The sequence below is a fragment of the Merops nubicus genome, unplaced genomic scaffold (assembly GCF_000691845.1).
Source record: "Merops nubicus isolate BGI_N331 unplaced genomic scaffold, ASM69184v1 scaffold10858, whole genome shotgun sequence".
In the NCBI taxonomy this organism is placed as follows: domain Eukaryota; kingdom Metazoa; phylum Chordata; class Aves; order Coraciiformes; family Meropidae; genus Merops; species Merops nubicus.
The window spans coordinates 41,327-59,548 of NW_008625178.1; the positions used below are offsets into that span (position 1 = coordinate 41,327).

General features: G+C 37.4%; 1 protein-coding gene across 1 annotated transcript in view; it reads left to right on the forward strand.

Moving 5' to 3' along the window:
- LGR5 (leucine-rich repeat containing G protein-coupled receptor 5) overlaps positions 1–18,222 on the forward strand; it is a 52,203-nt gene that overhangs the window by 3,705 nt on the left and 30,276 nt on the right. The window contains exons 2-3 of the mRNA XM_008945598.1: positions 11,126–11,197; positions 12,830–12,901. Coding sequence (XP_008943846.1) covers positions 11,126–11,197; positions 12,830–12,901 — 144 coding nt within the window. The remainder of the gene's footprint in view (positions 1–11,125; positions 11,198–12,829; positions 12,902–18,222) is intronic.

Sequence of the window (18,222 nt, forward strand, 5' to 3'; positions counted from 1 at the left end):
TTTTATCTACAGAGTAAGGCAGTTTCAAGTAACTTCCATTGTACAAAATCAAGCAATGAAACCACTTTAAATTAATTGCAATGTATTTACAGGTGCAAGAAAGTTTACTGACACCTGTAGCATTTATTAAAATAACCTGGAATGGAATTAAATATATATACAAAGTTCTTCAGAGTGATCACTATATTATTACAGTGGTTACTCAGGCAGAAGTGCCTTTAAAAGTGCATTTTGCTACAGTACTGAAGTGTAGCATTACAGATACAATACAAAACAGACGTATTATGTGAATCTCACCATGATTTGTGTGGAAATCCCTTTACACTCCAGAAGTGGTCAGGAGGCCACTTTAGTTGTGAAAATGAAGTCCTAAATGACCAGACATAATCCGTTACCATATGGTCTTATTTACTGTTTTCCCTTTACTTCTTTCTGTTTGCTCTTTCTTCCTACAAAGAGGTTTTCAAAGGTGTTAATGGGAATTAGGTGTTCTTTTCCCCACTGACTTTGAGCGGTGGGACTGAGCTCTGTGGTCATTTACATCTTTGAAAAATGAGAGCATTAACTCCTGGGGTCTTGTACAGACTTTATTTTTGTGCTGGTGCAGGCACATTGTGGCTAGCACTGAAAACTGGTTCCATACATTTTACTGTTTATGTAAGGTAGTAGCAAGCATGAAAGTGCTGCATCCATAGTCCAAAACATTGAGAGAAAGTGGAGGAATCTTGTAATTTACTTCAAAAATCCTTTGACAGGATGCTTAAATACTAAAATCTTTCCCAAAGATTAATCTGCATAGATTTAAAAACCTCCAAGGCATAAAAAGTAAAAATACCTGCAGCTCACATGAACAACAGAAGTAAAAACAGAGGATCATCTGGTGGTCTCAAACTTTGCACACACGCTTCCTTCCAAAGTCACCTGAATACCAGTTTTACAGTTCTTGTCCAGAAGGTTTTAGTGGAGCTTTTCCTGGTGGAAATTGGCTTGTGCCACCTCCGTCAGCTAAAGTTTCAAGAACTATCACTGCTCAGTGACTCAGGATCCCATAGGTAATTTCCGAGCTGAACACAATGTAACACATAAGTTGTTTATTCCGTTTCTTCACACAGATTGTAAATTTGGTTCCTCCACTTCATACATATATACATACATACACTTCACATGTAGAGACAGTCTGTTCAGACTATGCCACTGTGTTCCATACGTGGTATTGCTGCCAGTGAGAGGCACCTGTCACCAGCCAGGCAAGTGGCCCATGGCACATTGTAAGTTCTGTTGCCATAAGACAAACTTTGTTGATAACTCAGGGCTGTGATTCCTGAACTTCGCTTTAACAGAGCCAGGGAGGCACTCAGAGACTTGGCAGAAGGAAGTGTACTGGTAGTCTTGAAACTAACCATACTTTGGTAAAAACAATGAGAAGCTGTTTATCTAGTTAATCGGTTAGAAACAATTATGGTAGTTTTCTCCCTTAGTTTTTGCATACAGAGTTTGATTTACTAGGAAAGAAACACAAATGCAGAAGATTCCTGGTGTATGAGGTAGCAACTTGTAACCTTTACATTCACAAAACAAGGGCCCTGATGTTCTGGAGCTGTCACTGCCTTTGTTGCTGTCCCTTTGATGCCACCAAAGCGAGTAACAACAAAGAACTCTGCCATGTAGCTGTGTCAGCCTGGCACCCTCCAAACTGCCCTTTATGTTGTCTTATCACAAATGACAAGAGGAGGAACAAAAAAAAAAAAAAAGAGAAACGACAGAGCAAATGCCATACTATATCAGAGCTGCTTGCATTGCCTGTTGAATAGCTTGTGCTGACAGACAATTATTCTGGAAATGTTAACACAAATTGCATGGAGCAGCCTTGACACTGGAACTGCTGTGCATCTGTGGTGTAAAGGGGAAGAAGGGGAGAAAGTGGGGGAAGGAAGAAGGTAGAAGTGAAAAGAGTAAGAAATGCATGCAAGTGGAAACAATAAATGTTCTGTTGGATATCCAAGAAACCTTGTCAGTGCTGCTGTGTTGCTCTTACTGAGTATGTACTAGGTTTATTTTTGGCTTGTACCTTGTGAATGCTTTCTGGAACTCGTAATTTATTTTCCAGCTATATCCATTAGGAACTAATTTAGAATATCAAACAAAGTCATAGGAAGAGCTTTTTGCGTTTTGCGATCAATACAGATAGTGGAATTATACTTAATTAAACTAAGGTGAAATGATACTTTATTAAATGTGCTATGTATCTGTAGGTCCTGAGGCAGGATTTTAATTTAAGTCTTACACATTGTGTACTGCGGTAGTAAACACACAGAAATAGTTTCCTTTTTTGTCAGTGGAAGTTCAGCCCATTTGTGGACTGCTTGATTTCAGTGCAGTAAACACTTGTGATACCTACACTGTTCAGTTTTCCACTTGCTTGGGATTGTGGGTAATAAGTTCAGCCAATATCACATTTATATCTATTAGGTTCACAAGCACAGTAAAAACAACTTGTTCTAAGTTGTTTTTTTAAATTTTCAAACAGAAATAGTAGTAATTTCTCCATTAATTCTTCGGTGTTGCTTCATTGTACCACTCAGAAAACAACAGTAACCTCAAAAGTTGAACCTACACAATTTGTGGCCTTCACTTATCGAAAACATCTTAACACTTTTTTCATTATTGATACTTTGGTCATGATGTGTTAAAAGCAGTACACTTCAGCCAGTTCCTGTTATCAATGACTATGGTTATTAGTTCTTACCCTTTTTTGGTGATAACTGGCACTACTGGGGTAAAACCAAAGCCAGCATCAGAAATCTAAATGACACTTGGAAGACCCCACCTGGGAAATACGATGTATATGATCCACCATTTGTTGCTCCATCTTGCTGTAACATTTAAACACTGAGAAAGGAATTTTAAAAAATTTAAGATTGTTCTGGGAGTAGTGATATGGTGACAGCAATCTTCAAACATGGAAGTTATGTCTCTTATTGGTTGTATCCTTGGGATCCGCTACTGGGAATCAGCGTGGGGTTTCCTGGCTGATGTCAGAGTACCTCCCAACAGTTGGCCTTGCTACCATCAGAAGGCAGATACCTGGCTGCAGAAGGTCCCTGTTGGAGCCCTGTAGAAGGGTGCTGCCTTCTGCAGTGCTGAGAGCAGGACGGCATGTTCTCAGCACTGGCCATGGACAGCTTCACAAAAGGAGAGATCTTTAAAGGAAGGAGTTCTCTTTGGCAGTTACTGAATCACACTCATGCCAGGTGCAGAAGGAGTCTCTGCCTTCTGTAAGTGGAGAAAGAAACAGTACATCTTAGATCATATGCTTAACTGACAAAAATCTATGATCTGTTTTATCAAAGCCAGCTCAAGATCAAATACACACTGATTTAATTCCAACTGCTTAAGGTCAGTTGGAGTTATTCCAGTTTACACCCTGTGAGAATTTGGCACATGTAGTTTAAAAGGCAATCAGGCCCTAAAGCAAGAGCAGAACGTGTTATATTTGAATTTCTTACTAAACCGTAAGTAGTAATAAATATAATATACAGCACAATTACAACTTGACACTCCCCTCCCCATTTTTAAAGAAAGGAGAATATCTTTACATTTTCTTCTTTGATCTCTCTGAACATAGGATTTTTAATATATCATTTGACCCACATTTCTTTTTATATCACTGTAATGATTAGAGTTTTAAATAACATGACAAGTTGAAATATAAAAACATAATTAAAATACAGAGTAACATTTAAATTTGTAGTCTAACAAAGTAATGCCTAAAAAACATTTTGAAATATGTATGTTGATCTCATCCATTAACTAATCATTAACACAGTAATTAATCACCCATTTATTAATACATTTCTATTACATTGACCCAAGAGTAATCACTAATAAATATCCAATTAAACTCCTATCTCAAAATTTGAGTTGACTTTGGGTAAAGCTGTCAAAAGATTTTTTTAAGTAAGAAGCAAGAACATTTAGTTTTACCTATTTATGGATGTATATGTAAGCTGAAGAGAATTAAGGTCATAGAAATAGTTAAATTATATATTGATTATATATTTATATAGTTGTGTGCTTGTTTATCTTTGATTAAGTTTGACAGAAAAAAAAAAATAAAATGAAGCCAAAGTTTCAACATGGGTAGTTCCTCCTTGAACAAATGCAATTTTTTATATCCAGAGCAAGTTGTTTTAGAAAAAAAGGTTTGGAAATGTCTGTTTTCTTGTTACACTTTGGCATTATTCCTCCACAAACAGCCATTTCCTTTATTAGAAATAGAAATTATTATTTTAGGATTGGTACTGGTGCTATTGGTAAACCTCCTCAGAGAAGCATCAATTACTGGCAAGTGTGATACTGAGTTAGGGTGCAAATGGAACTCTTATTTTTACTTGTGTCAGCACGTACTTTTCCGTAGACATCAATGAGACTAAGATTTCACCATGGATCTTTATCAGTCACTCAGAACAATTATGGCAGCTGGAGAGGCAGATCAGGCTTTTAAGAAAGAAGTTTCAAATTACAAAAGAGAATTTGTTATCTGTATCCAAGATGTAAAAGACAAAATGCATGATTATATGACTTTAATGGAGTTTTCTACATGGCATACTAGTGTTCTAGCACCAAACTGAGGAAGGTTAGTACCACAGAACAGCAGAGCTGTCCCAACAATTGGTGTTTTTCACCATCGCATGCCTTCTGCATTTTCCATTTCTATTCACAAAAATGAAGATTTTCACCAGTCTCTAGGTTCTTCTATGTAATTCCTTTTCAATTATCTGTCTGAAGAGTTTGTTAGTTGTAGTATGTCATGTAGCAAATGAGGAATAAAACGTGCTCTGGCAGGGCGGTTGGACTCGATGATCTCTGGAGGTCCCTTCCAACCCCTAACATTCTGTGATTCTGTGATCTGTTTTCCAAGAAAAACAGGCAAATATAAAAATGACTGAATTGTGGCATTGTTGTTAACCTACTGATCTTCAGAAACACATCTATATATAACCAAACTCATTATAGCATTCTCTTAGTTTGAGCAGTCTTTACTCTCATTCCTTAAATAAATCAACAAACCAGTAAGTGAACAGTAGAAAAATGCACAGTCAGTGACATCAAGGCAAGATAGTTCACGAAATTATTTTTCTAGGAATCTCTCAGTGTCTTTGCACAGTTGAAGGATGATTTCAGGTTGCACTCACAATTAGATTCTGTATAGGATATTGCAGTACATGTGGACTGATTAAATACAAGGCAATGTAAGTGATGCAGTAATAATTGTATTATCTGTACTATATAATTGTATAATAATCTGTATTAAAGGGCATGCACTGGTGCTAGTCTAGAAACGTTGAGTCAGTCTGGTATTGCTATCATAGTGTACTGGCATAATAAAAAGAGTCTAATATATTTATTATAAATTTAAGTGCAGTGAAGCTCTACTTAACTGTATCTCTTCTAAAATAGAATTAAAACAGATTTCACTGGATTTCCACTTTTTAGTATTGGAGCTTGACTTCTTTCATGACACTTATTCCTGTCACAGGTTGAGCCACACCAAGACCCAGAGTGCCTTCTAGTCTCTTAACTTCAGTACCTTAGAAGATTTGATCAGGAACTTGTTCCAGAAAATTCCATTGTGCTAATCCTGTTCGAACACAGCATGAATATTAATTAATGTAGACATGCTTTTTCCCAAGGAGTCAGTTATCTTCCTTTTATGTCCTTCCTATAGCTTTGATTCTACTAGATTTTGAAATAACACTTTACAGGTGCTTGTTCAGCATTTACTGGTGTAGATCTTGTTCAAGCAAAGCAAAAAGCAGCCACTGCGCATATTGTGCTCTTGCTGTCTGGTTCAGACAGTGAGGAGTGCCTGGGTTAGATTGGCCACAGCTTCTTTCCACAGTTAGTGGAGAGGTGTCACAGTTTGTAAGCTGTAGAGAGAAGACTTTTTAGTGTTTATTTTGTCTTCAATCCCAACAGGTAATGCAGAGACACTTAGTACCAGGCAAGGCTTGTTGTGATGCAGAAAAATCCACACAAAAAGCAGTTTTGAGTTGGTGAAGAAAAATTACTGTACTAAAAATGTAAAGGAAACAGTTGACTGTGCTCAGTCAAAGCATCATGGTTTTTTGCTTTCTTCTGAGGACTTAAGCTTTTTCTTCTCAGACACAAGCAGCAGTTGAAGGAAAACAAACAAAAAATGTTTCTGTCCATTTGCAGAGCTTCCTGAGGATGGCTCATTAATTGTGTTGTCTTTTGGGAATGTTCTCCTGATTTGGTGACCACCATTTATCACAACTATGACACTGCAGGAGATGTCAGAATACATCAGAGGGGTAAACAGATGGGGAATGCTCAAAGGAGAGCCCAGACACACCTCTTCTTAGCTCCAACTATGGGCCATGCCCCTGACCTGCAGTACTGCAGCTATTCCAACAGTGAGAAGAGATTGCCAGCTAGGCTGAACTGCACTAAAAGACATTTTATAAATCGCTGCTGTTTGAAAGGATGCAGGCAACATGCTTTTCTTTAAGCTAATTTACATCTTTTAGAAAGAAACATCCAGTAGTCTAAAAATTTAGCCTGTGCTTAAGCCAAAAATATCCTAGTATCTTGACTCCAACAGTGGCCAGTAGCAGGTACCGAGGGAAGCATGTGGTAACACTTCCCCATAAACTTTTCCAACCTCCATTGATTTGCCAGATTACATGAAGCAGTGTAAGTAAAATTTAGTTCTGAAATAATATAGCTCCAAAAATATGATCCAAAATCAGTAGTGCTGTGCATTTTCTGTTGCTTTTTCATCAAAGGATCATAGAATCATTTAGATTGGATACCTTTAATGTCATTGAGTCCAACTGTAAACCCAGCACTGCTAAGTCCACTGCTAAAGCATGTCATTAAGCACATTTGAGCCTGAATATACTTAATGAGATATTTCCAAAATAATGTGAGAAAAGCTGGGGGGAAAAAAATAGGGAAAAACAAAACAAAAAAAAAGGCGGCTTAAGAATTTAAATTTTAGGTTGTTCAAACAATAGAAGCGAGCCATCTGGTTGTGTAAACACTATAAACAAGCTACTTCATTCCAAATTCCTGCTCTCAGAAGTCATTAACTAAATGCTAAACTGTAGAGACAGATACTATGTCCATCCTCTTCTGTTCAGCAAAATTTACCAATCCAGACTAAAATCGCTACCCAAAGTCCATCCAAAGTTCAGTAAAATACTGAACAGTTTACCTCCAATAGTTTAGGGTAATGGACAACAAAATCCCTGAAGCAGAGTAAACCCTGATATGTACTATATATGTACTGTAGTGTTAGCAAAGGTATTTATTGTCCCCTATGCCAAGACTGAGAATAAAAACACAATAATAGCAGGAAAATTGGGCAAAGAAGACATTAAAAATGGCCAGGAACAAATAAGCCCAACTTAATGAGCTTTGCAGCATACCTTAAAGAACTGATGTGCTAACTTTGATCCAAAACTACTTAAAGGATTAGACAATGATACTAATTAATAATTTTTGCTGATTGTTACCAAATACCACATTGCTGGGGAATTCCAAAGGGCTGGGAAGGTGCTACTGTTGTGCCTGTGTTCTGAAGAAGGTCTTATGGAGCATCTTGGAAATATGTAGGTTGTTTACCTGAAGTCAGTTACACACAAAATCATTAAAGGGTGTCATGAGAAATAATTTAATATGGTAACTGAAGGTTAGACAACATCATTACATCAAAAATAATTGTTTCTAGATATCTACCTTTTCTGATATTGTCAGTTTGCTTTGTGAGAACTACATGGACATACGTGTACTTTGGCGTTTGTGATACATTTGATGTAGCCCTCTACTGAAATATGTAGGGCTATCATGATGAGTGGGATCTTCTGCTGTGCAAGCAGAGGAGCATCATACAATATTAATCACTATCTTCAAAGTTAGTGAGAACTCTTTACAAACTGAAAAAATACTCAAAGCAGGACTTAAAGAATGACATGAGGTTTGAAAAACTCATAAGGAGTAAATGCAGATATATCTGCCTAAAAGCAGATTAACATGCAGTTTCATCTGCCTAAAGTGTTTTTGCAAGACGTACTTAATAATTGATAAGTTGTGATCTAAAAGCAGAATATAAAGCAAGGGTTGGATTCTGAAATGAAATAAAAGAGGAAAAAAATCATCTCAGTTTAACAATGTAGGTAACTACCACTTAGAACAGCTCAAAAACATGGCTCAGCATCCCTCACAACTGTCTGTCGGCTTCAGATATTCCTCTAAAAGCTGTTGGAACTGGGGCCATGTGGAGTGGTCAGAGTTTTAGGGTGGTATACTGTGGGTGGCCAGATGATCCAAATGGACCTTACAGTCAGAATGGCAACAGTTGAATCTGTCAGATATTCTGAAGACAGTTAGACAGAAAACCTGGGCACAAAACGAAATGGATAAAAATTTACGTGGAAAAGTTTTAGGCATCAGAGACTAGCTCCAGTACAGCCCAGTGCAGTACAGTCTCACTAAAACCATCCTGACTGCCAGTGAGACGGATATGTGGCATGTACATCTGTAGGTGTGTCTCTGTGCTTAGGTGTTTTTTTCTAAATATATTAGATATGCATTACAGGTACCATAAAAATGTCTTGAAGTTACGACAGTCCATTTTCAAAAAATGCCAAACATTAAAGTTTGCCACAGAAAGCCATGATGGTGCTCTGAAGCTGGGTGAAGTGACTATTACACATTGAAACAAAACTTCAAAGCTACAGAGCGTCCCAATTAAATTGCTGCCACCCCTCATTTGCAGCAGGGAGGAGCATGCTTGGTAATTGCCAGAGCCCTTCTCCAGGAGGAGAAACAGGTCTGATTTTCTCTGCTTCTATGCATTTCTATTTTCTCTGCGTTTTATGAGTATTCCAGTTAAAACATGTTTGAGAGTTTGTATTGCAACAATTATGAAATTTGCTGCAACACAGCCACTCTTAAAAAGGGATGGTGGCCTGAAGGAGCAGCAGCTCAAGTCTTTAGATGTGTGGGTCTAGTTCTCTGCTCTTTATCAAGCTTTCCATGTGACACTCAACACAGTAACTTATAAGTGAAAGCTCAATATTACTCAATGTTTTATCAATCTATTACTCAATATAATTTTTGAGCATGGTGAAGGGTTATTTTTGATTTACCCTTGAGAGGTGAACACCACGTGTACGTCTCAGCCTCATTTATAACCCTCTCTTGTCCCTCTGGGAGGGGAGGAGGTCGCAGACATCCTGACCCAGTAACCTCTAATACTGGACTGCGACACTAACCTGCTTGATCCAGCAACAACCCAAAAGTCATTGCTCTTTTGGCTCAGAATGAAACCTGAAGCTGGAGAAGCTCCTCACATATCTGGAAAAAAAAGGCCTGTGAGTGCCTCACCTTGGAGCAAGAGTGAGTCAGGTTTGGTTCAGTCATCTGTCTGCAGGAATCCAGATGCACATGCCCAATTCTCAGCTGTCTGAACATCAGACTCCAGTGTACTCCAAAGGGAGAGACAAGCTCAGCAGCTCTGTCTGAAGCTGAGCACCTCTGCACAGCACAATTAAGTTCATTGAACAGAGAGAGGAAGAGCCACTTGCTCAAAGTTAAAGGTTACATCACTCAACAGGTGTGTGTGTACAGGGAAAAGCCTTTTCCACAAACTGAAAATGTATGAATAATCTTTGGAACTGGTCTCTAGAACCATGCTTTCACCTTTGTGGCCCAAATTTTATTTTCTGTATGAAAGAGGCGTCTAAAGAGAAGATGTGCTCAGGAGCCTGTAGTTAACCTGGGGCAACTGAACTCCAGAGGAAGGAAGACAACTTTTGAGGGCCAGACATCGCTGGATCTTTGGGATTGCAGTCATAAGCACATGGCTTTTTACATTAACAGTATTGGCAATTCCAATGCCTACTTCAGTGCTGTAGGTCCTTCCTTGGCAGCATGGTAGCAAAGGCATTTTCTGGATCTAGTCCTGTGGTCTTTCCTAATGGGCCGGAGGCCAAGTGAAATGTCAGCTCTGTTACCACATCAAGCTGGTCAGTGGTAACTGTCCACAGTTTTGGTCTGCAGTATCTTAGATGATGGGAAATACCAGTCCCACTTGGCTTAACTTGGTCTGCACATAGAAGAGGGTTACACCATATCAGCCTGCATTTGTTGCCAGCTAAGAGCAGACGCTGTGCCTCTGCTGACACTGACACAACGTAATGACTGGGAATCTGACTCCTGTCAGTCAATGTTCCAGCAGAGGTACAAGTAACGGAGCACGTTCATCCTGAACTGAATTGTCAGGAGGCTGAGCAGAAGGTGCTCTGGAGTTGCTCTGATGGGCAACATGGAAATGCCATTATTTCACAGCAAATGCATGATTGATTTTTTAGGCACAGAGCTTACAGAATGCAGTCTCTTTTTTTTTTTTTTGTGAGAGTAACACTTTTTACAGAGGTATGTGTTGTACTTACCTAGGTCTTTAAAATACTTTCAGGAATTCTGAGAAGGAAGAATTAGAATTGGTGAATAGAACTAGTGAAAAAAGCCTTACAACTTTTAGCAAATAGAATTTATGCCACCCTATTACACATCTACTCACAGGGAAAATCCTGATTCCACCACTACAGCAGTTATATGCATAGTTAATTTAAAATGAACTGTGGTCTTCACTATATGAATGTATTTTGATATTAGTGCAAATGAGCTAAATGTTCACAAACAGACATACACGATTTCAAAAGTGCATGCCTGTAAATCCAATGATGTTATTGTTGTCAGCGTATCTGTATTTTAGTTGCTGAGATGGCTCTAATCTGTAAAAAGAACAATATGAAGAGTTCAATGTGCATTCTAGTCTGTAAGCTCAGTTTGCAGTGAAGTCACATTTTGTCTCTGCAGTCCAGCTGTCAGTAAATCAACTGTACAGTTCAGGGCTTTTTTTTTTTTTTTTTTTAACTGTATTAATGACAAAACAAGGGTCTTACACTGCTGCCCTGCTGCCTCTGGCATCAGTCGGTCAAACATAGCTGTGTTGCAGATTTTAACAACCAAATTAATACCACATGAAGAAAAAGAAGTGTTCACTCTTTTTCTTTTCCTTTTTCAAACTTTGCAGACGTCTTGCAGGAAATGGCTTGACATACATTCCTAAGGGAGCATTTGCTGGCCTTTTCAGTCTTAAAGTGCTGTAAGTAAACTGTGCGTTGTTTGATATATTTCTGATTTCCTAAATGCTCCAGGGAACTAATTAACCAGTGAAGTTTTGATCAAGTAAATTACATATTTTGATCAGCTCATTTTAAACAATTCAGTTGAAGTGAAGATACATATGAACATCATTAAATCTTTGGTTTTTTCATATAGAAAATATCCTAAACACAAAGATTGGAAAACATTAATGGCATTCTAAAAACAACTTGCTCACCAAGTAGATGTCTCTGTACAATATCAAAGGTAAAAACCAGTTTGGTTAATAGGTTGTATAATTTCTCAAAAGTTCTGATTTGAAGTCTAAAAATCTTAGTGAACTTTTCATGATCACATAAAACAGAGGGTAAATTGCTTTCTCCTTTTCATGATAGCCAGGGGGAAAAATCATTATTGTAGAACACCACGTAATTTAAAATATAGTTCTTACTTCATATCTTGTTATATGCGATGTAATTACTGTAAGATAAATTACAAAAAGTATTAGAAAACCCTGTGTTATTTGTTGTACTAAGGCAGTACATATAGTTACTAAAATTATTAGCAGGCCACGTCACGTTATTTATACTATAGGGGATCCTTGCTGACATAAAGTTCACCGAAACTGTATCATTAACAAGAACGCCAGCCTTCTAGGCAGCATTAAGCCAAGCCAGATATTGCCATAAGAGTATACAAAGCTCTACTGAAAAAATACCTAAGTGGGAAAGAAGTATGAAGAGCTTCCCACTACATCTGCTCTTAAGTTGGCCAGCTGTAGTTCTTGTTGGCCTAAGGAAATTTAGGCCTGCCAAAAGTGATTTCATTTACAGTGTCCTATTGAATATGCCTCATTTTGAAGGCAGCATGTACTACTTCAGTTTTACCCACATAGAATCCTTTCACATATGTAGGAGTTGGTCCAAACAAGCATACTAGGCCGTGTGAATGAAACTGTATTCAAAGAGACAACAAGATTCTTTTGGAATGAAAAATAATTTTTCTGTCTTTGCCAGCTAAATGGTGTGGTATTTCAGAAGTGAGATTTGTCAGGTCATTGCTAGCAACCTTCCGTTTGAGAAAATTTGTTTCAATGGGAAAAATTTAGCAGTTTTCAAAGACATAACATTTTATTCAAACCAAATCATGAACTTCTCATGAAGTTAAAAGTTCTGTTTGCCATAGCAGAATTTTCCTGAGTAAGGTTGTCAAGAGTCAATCCTTCACAGCTTTGTCAGAATAAGAAACTGAAGCACTTCAGAAGGAAAATGAAGTCAGTACGTTAGGAAGACAGTTTTAGAATCACTGGAGGCAATTAGGAACTCAAGCCCTGTTGAAAGCAAGTTGGATTTATTCTTTTAACTTCCTCAGCTGCTTTGAAAATCCTGCTCAAAGCTGATGTGTAGCTGGTAACAAAGCTAATATGCTACAGGTATTTGTTTGCTTTGAAGACAACAGGCATTTGACAGGGGCAGGGGAACAGAGTATTTGCGTAGCTTGCCTTTATTTGTTAATCTTGAAGTAGAACCAGTACAAAGGAGGTAAGCTTGGAAAAAAAGTTACAACACTTAAAATAGGAAGAAATTATCTTTGCTGTGTTGATTCTGTTTTTTTTGTGTTACTCAAAACGTAGGATGCTGCAGAATAACCAGCTACGCCAGGTTCCTACTGAAGCACTCCAGAACTTGCGCAGCCTGCAGTCTCTGTGAGTACACTTGATAAATCAACTCGTAATTCCTTGCGTGAACAGTAATACGTGATTACGTATACATTACCTGTTAACATATACTTAATAATGTGCTGAATCGACGCTCTCTTTTCTCTCTCTTTGAGCTGCTTTTCAAAAGAATTGTACTCTTCATTAAACATCAAAAGTTCCTGATTTAATTCCTGTAATTGCATGACACCAGCAGCTTCTTTGCAGTGTTATGAACTGGTTCACCATCTGAAAAGACGCTCCTCACTCTGCAATGCTTTCTGTCTGTGAAGAAGAATATGGCCCCTTGAGCACTGGTCTTTTCCATGGTTTCTTCTTAAGATTCTTCACCAGGAAAAAGAAGAAGAACCCCAAATGACTCCCTTTTTTTTTTTTTTTTTTTTTATTTAGCATATTTTTTTTCTTTTTAAGCAGTATGGAAAACACTATTAACTCTTGAAACAAAGTGTATACTAAAGGATGCTTAATTATATTCTGTGCTTCAGGCAGGTCTCTGTATTTGTAGTTCTTGTCTATACCATGCTGACTCAGTCCACAAGCTTCAGTTTTAACAGAACTCCTGCCAGAACTACTAGACCAGGAGTGAGGATGGGCTGCTTCGTGGTAGGAATGAAATTATTTTGATGTGCTTCTGCCCCTTAATAGAAGGATGGTTGTACTAGGTCATGCTAAAAAGCTGACCTAGGCCAGTAGCCAGTCTTCAACAGCACATGTCAAAGGAAAACTAGGAGGTCGGCAAAGAATATAATAATATTCCTTTGGTAAACTGTCCCAGCTGCTGGAGGTTTGCACTCTGGGACTCACTGGGCCTGTTGTGGCTTCTTGGATTTTAATAGCTCGTAAAGAATTTTGTTCTGTGAGTTTGTATGATTGCTTTTTGAGAAAGTATAATACTTAAGATTTTTGTGGTAGTGTATTTGCTGATCAGCTAGCCCTGTGTAGCATGGTGAAGTACCTCCTGTTATTTACCTGAAACATCCCACCACACTTCATGTCTCCTACTTGCAGGATCAGGAGAAAGTAGAAACAGCAGTGACTAACTAATGTGTGCTGGATTTTATAGACTTCTGTTGTATCTCCATTAGTCATGTTTTTTAGATATATGCTGTTAGAATTGTTCCTCATGTGGGAGCTGTGCTCTTTCTTTGGTCATCCTTGTCACTGTCACTGAACTTTTTTTCACTTCTTATATATTTGATTCGAGACAAGTCAAGGAGGGATCAGACCTGCACAGCATCTTTAAAGTGTGTGCACATCATGGATTTATAGAGGGGAATTACAGATGCGTTTTTTTTTTCTGTTCCCTATTAACTCCTGAAACATTGTTTTGCTTAATTTTCTTAACCTTTGCTGAACACTGAACTGTTATTTTCATACTTATTACAACTGCAGGACCTCCTTTCTAGCATGTTAGTAGTTACTCAAGAGTTTGTCATGTAAAGTTTGAATTGCGTTTTCCCTAAATGCCTCACTTGACAGCTATCTGTACTGAAATTCATCTGCCAGGTTGTTGTTCAGTCAATTCAGTATCATGAGTTCCTTCCACTGCATTTGCAGTTCACATTTTGGAAACACAAGGCCACTCTTGCTGTGTCAACACAAGACACAGTAAATAAAGCATGTTTCTGAGTCATCCACAGAATTCCATTGCCACCTGAGACAATAAAGTGACTAAATTTTCTAAAGAATCTACTAATTTTGAATATGCAGCATAAAATATCTAGATAATTGAAAACAGGCAGGCAGATTCTTTGGACAGAGGAAAATGTCACCTGACTCTTCTCTGTGATTTAATTGACCACCTTATATTTTCACAGAATGACTTTGAACTAAAACTACTTTCCTAAAAAGTTCCAAAATCCAAATGTGGAAGTCAATCTGGAAGTTCAAATAACTATCACAAAAATTGTTGCAAACATGCGCACTGATCACCAGTGCCACTGGTAAAAGTCTAACAATGACAGTGAGCCAGCATCTGTACCAAGCTATCCAGTCTGGCTAAGATGCATTGGTTGAGAAACGTCCTGTGTTGAGTATGGTCTTTTTTTAATGTATAAGCACTTTCTGTGTTAACCAGAAGGTTGACATCTTTTGCATACGTTCAATTCAGCCAAAATCTGAAAAACAGAATTAATGAAAAGAAATTATTTTCAGCAAAATTATGTCATCTGTGTATGGTTTACCACTACGTAGACACACATTATACTGTATTAGCACCCACGTTCTTATGTCCATCTTGAACAACATACACCTCCTTAACATACAAAGCATTCATTAAGGTTTATAAAGGTGAAACAGTCCTAAGAATTAATTCTCTTATAATTGTTATTTGGTCAGTGCCTTTTTTCTTTATTGACCAGACACAGACTGAAATATCTCAGCCGTATGCTTTTGAGGTTACAGTTCTTTCCTTTGATCTTTGAAAAAGTCATGAGAAAATGCTGGTCTAGTGACTATATTAGATTTTATTTCTGCTAAACAAACAAAAAAAATCTCGCTGAGATCACATCACTCTATACACATGCTGGACCAAAAACAGGATAAGGCAAGCAAACAAGAGTTCCTTTGTTGCTCTGAAAGAGACCGTTGAGTTTTCAGCACAGTTTCTAAACAAAATGACAGTCTCACTCAGGCTTTGTTGCAAATATTTTTTTCCTTGGGTGAAGAAGTTGGAAGAAGTAAACTAAACATAGTTTGTGCGGTCTGTGAAAAGGACCGATATTTTGTGACAGAATTAAAACAGAGAATAGGAGTGGTCAGTGGAAACCTTTAGCAGCTGTGGAGCAGACCCAAGATGGAATGATATGGGTTTATACAGAAAAGCTGCTATCACCTGAAAGATGATCACCAGCAAAAGAGACCTCTTTGAGGAAAAGAAAACTATTATTCTATTGTTTGCTTAAACGGGGTTGTGCCTGTCAGATAAAGGTGTGCACAGATTGAATTTCTTCTTTCATATAGTCTAGGAATTTTCTGTTCACAAGGTGGTTCTTGCATTGGTTTCTGATTTACAATAGGAATTATTTCTTGAAACCTTTGAAATAGCAGGAGTCTTTTCAAGAGTGTAATTAAGAGGTTAAAAGCCTTCACAAAGGCAATTCCTATAAGATAACAACTTCTTGTATTTATTATGTTTAACTGTGCAGGTGGCATGATTTCTGAAAGCTTCATTAACCCTTTGCTGGAGGTTAGAAGACATGCAAAAATATGAAAACTCAGGAGTTTTCAGAAGGACTCAAATCTCTGCCTTTTATGATTTTACTCAAGAAAGACAGTCATGTAGAGGGGCAAGCCATACTGCCTTGCTACCTTAATCAGTGTGAAGAAGACTATGTTAAAAACATTTTTATAGAAATTTACATATGTAATTGTGTGTGTGTACATGCACAATGTAGGGGTATATCTATGCACACACAGTTTTTCCATGTTCATGTATAATGTGAATTCATCACAGATTTTTACACAAAAAGGTATTTCTGGATTATATTCTCTCCTTATTGTTTAGCACCAGGCTCAGAAATGACAGTATAGGTATCAATATTGATAGATATAATAATTGATGTTAAATGGCCTGTGGTGCACAGAAGAACTGATGTATTGCAGAAACAAGCAACAGTTTCCTCCACTTTCTTGTTCACGTTTTAATATTGCTGGCATGCAGAATGGTGTGACAAGTTTAAATAATAAATATTCATAAATTTCTTAAGACTTGACCTACCTCTAGAATAGATGAGTCTTCTTCAAACAGCAGACATTACTCAATAAATACTAGCAAATGAGAAATGGGCACAAAAAATAAACCAAGAAATCCTAAGATTTGTTGATTTCTTCTTCAAACAGAAAAAAAACTATGAGAAAATCTTTATACTGTTTCCTCAAAACAAAAAAAAAGGACACATTTTCTGTCACTGAAGCAAAACATAAGATTAAACAATATTAAAATCTCAAATTTTATAGAAGTCTTTGTAGTTTAATAGTCAGCAACAGTGACAGGCTGATTAATAAATGAGTTCAGCTACCAGAGCTTGGACGATGATTGCGCGGGACTCCAGTTCCCTTTGTGGCGGGATGAGTGAAGGAAATAACAAAAACACGTTGATTTTGAGATGTAATTTTGATCTCCAATTTCAGCAGAAGGATATCTTCAAATTATTTTATGGGCTATAATTTTCCTCCAAAATCTAGTGTGAATACAAATTTTCTGGTTTACTAGCCCTAGCAATTCAAATGGCATTTATTTCTGTTAAGCCAAAAAAAAAACGGAAAATAGGTCCACAGGTACCATGTTTGAAAGTGAGAAACACAGAATCACTGATGTGTCACAACTTATTTCTTGGCAGCAGGATTTGAAGTGTCACCTGAATGCTCTCTTCCCTGTTACTCACCTTGAGCAAATGTACTTCTTTAGAACTGACTATAAGCAGATGGTCTCTGGATTTTTTTTCCCGCAGTGTCTATGTCTCCATCCTGCTTTAATAAAAGAAGCCTTTTAGTGATTTTGAATATGCCTGTGTGGTCCAGAAACCTTTTACCTGTGTACATTGATTTGTTTTTCAAATAATATTATTTAGCAGCTTGTTTACTGTCCAACTTGTTTAATTTAATGCATGTATTTGTTTAAATAGGTATCTTTTTTTTCTCTAGTGTAGTTGTCTTGTCATTTCTAATGACACTCCTTATTTACCAGAGTTGACATATAATTTAAGTATTTTTGAACAAGAAGGAATTTGTAAAGCAGGCAAGGACATATCAATATTTTTTTTCTCTGAACACGTTAACAGAAATTTTATAATACTAGTAACTGATAAGTTGCAGCTCTCCATTTGCAAATGTTGCTAAATAAAGGGAAAGTGTAATTGGCATTGCTGATGGAAAAGCAAAGCTTCTGCTGTTCTTTTATTTGGGCTATTGTAATACAGCCTGTTGCAGGGAATGCTACACACACAAAACCACTCCCTATTTATTGTCTTGTTTAGACATCATTGTTAATGAGCAGCTTTTACTGCTGCATTGTCAGACACAGAAATAGTCAAAATCAAGAATAGATCACGTGCTGTCTCACTGCCAAACAAGTCATGAAGGACATTTAAAAGCAAGCATTGTTTACGTGATCACTACTTTCATTCCTGTACAATTTGAGGACTTCTATTTCAATAGTAGAAAATGGGGTATAATACTACATAGCCCGTCTTCCAAAGTGCTGGAAACTGCTGACAGAGGGAAAAAATAAACCACCTTTTCTCCTTTGGCAACCTGCAAAGTTGCAATTTAGTGAAGAAAAGTTAATTTGACTTTACAAGTAACAAGAA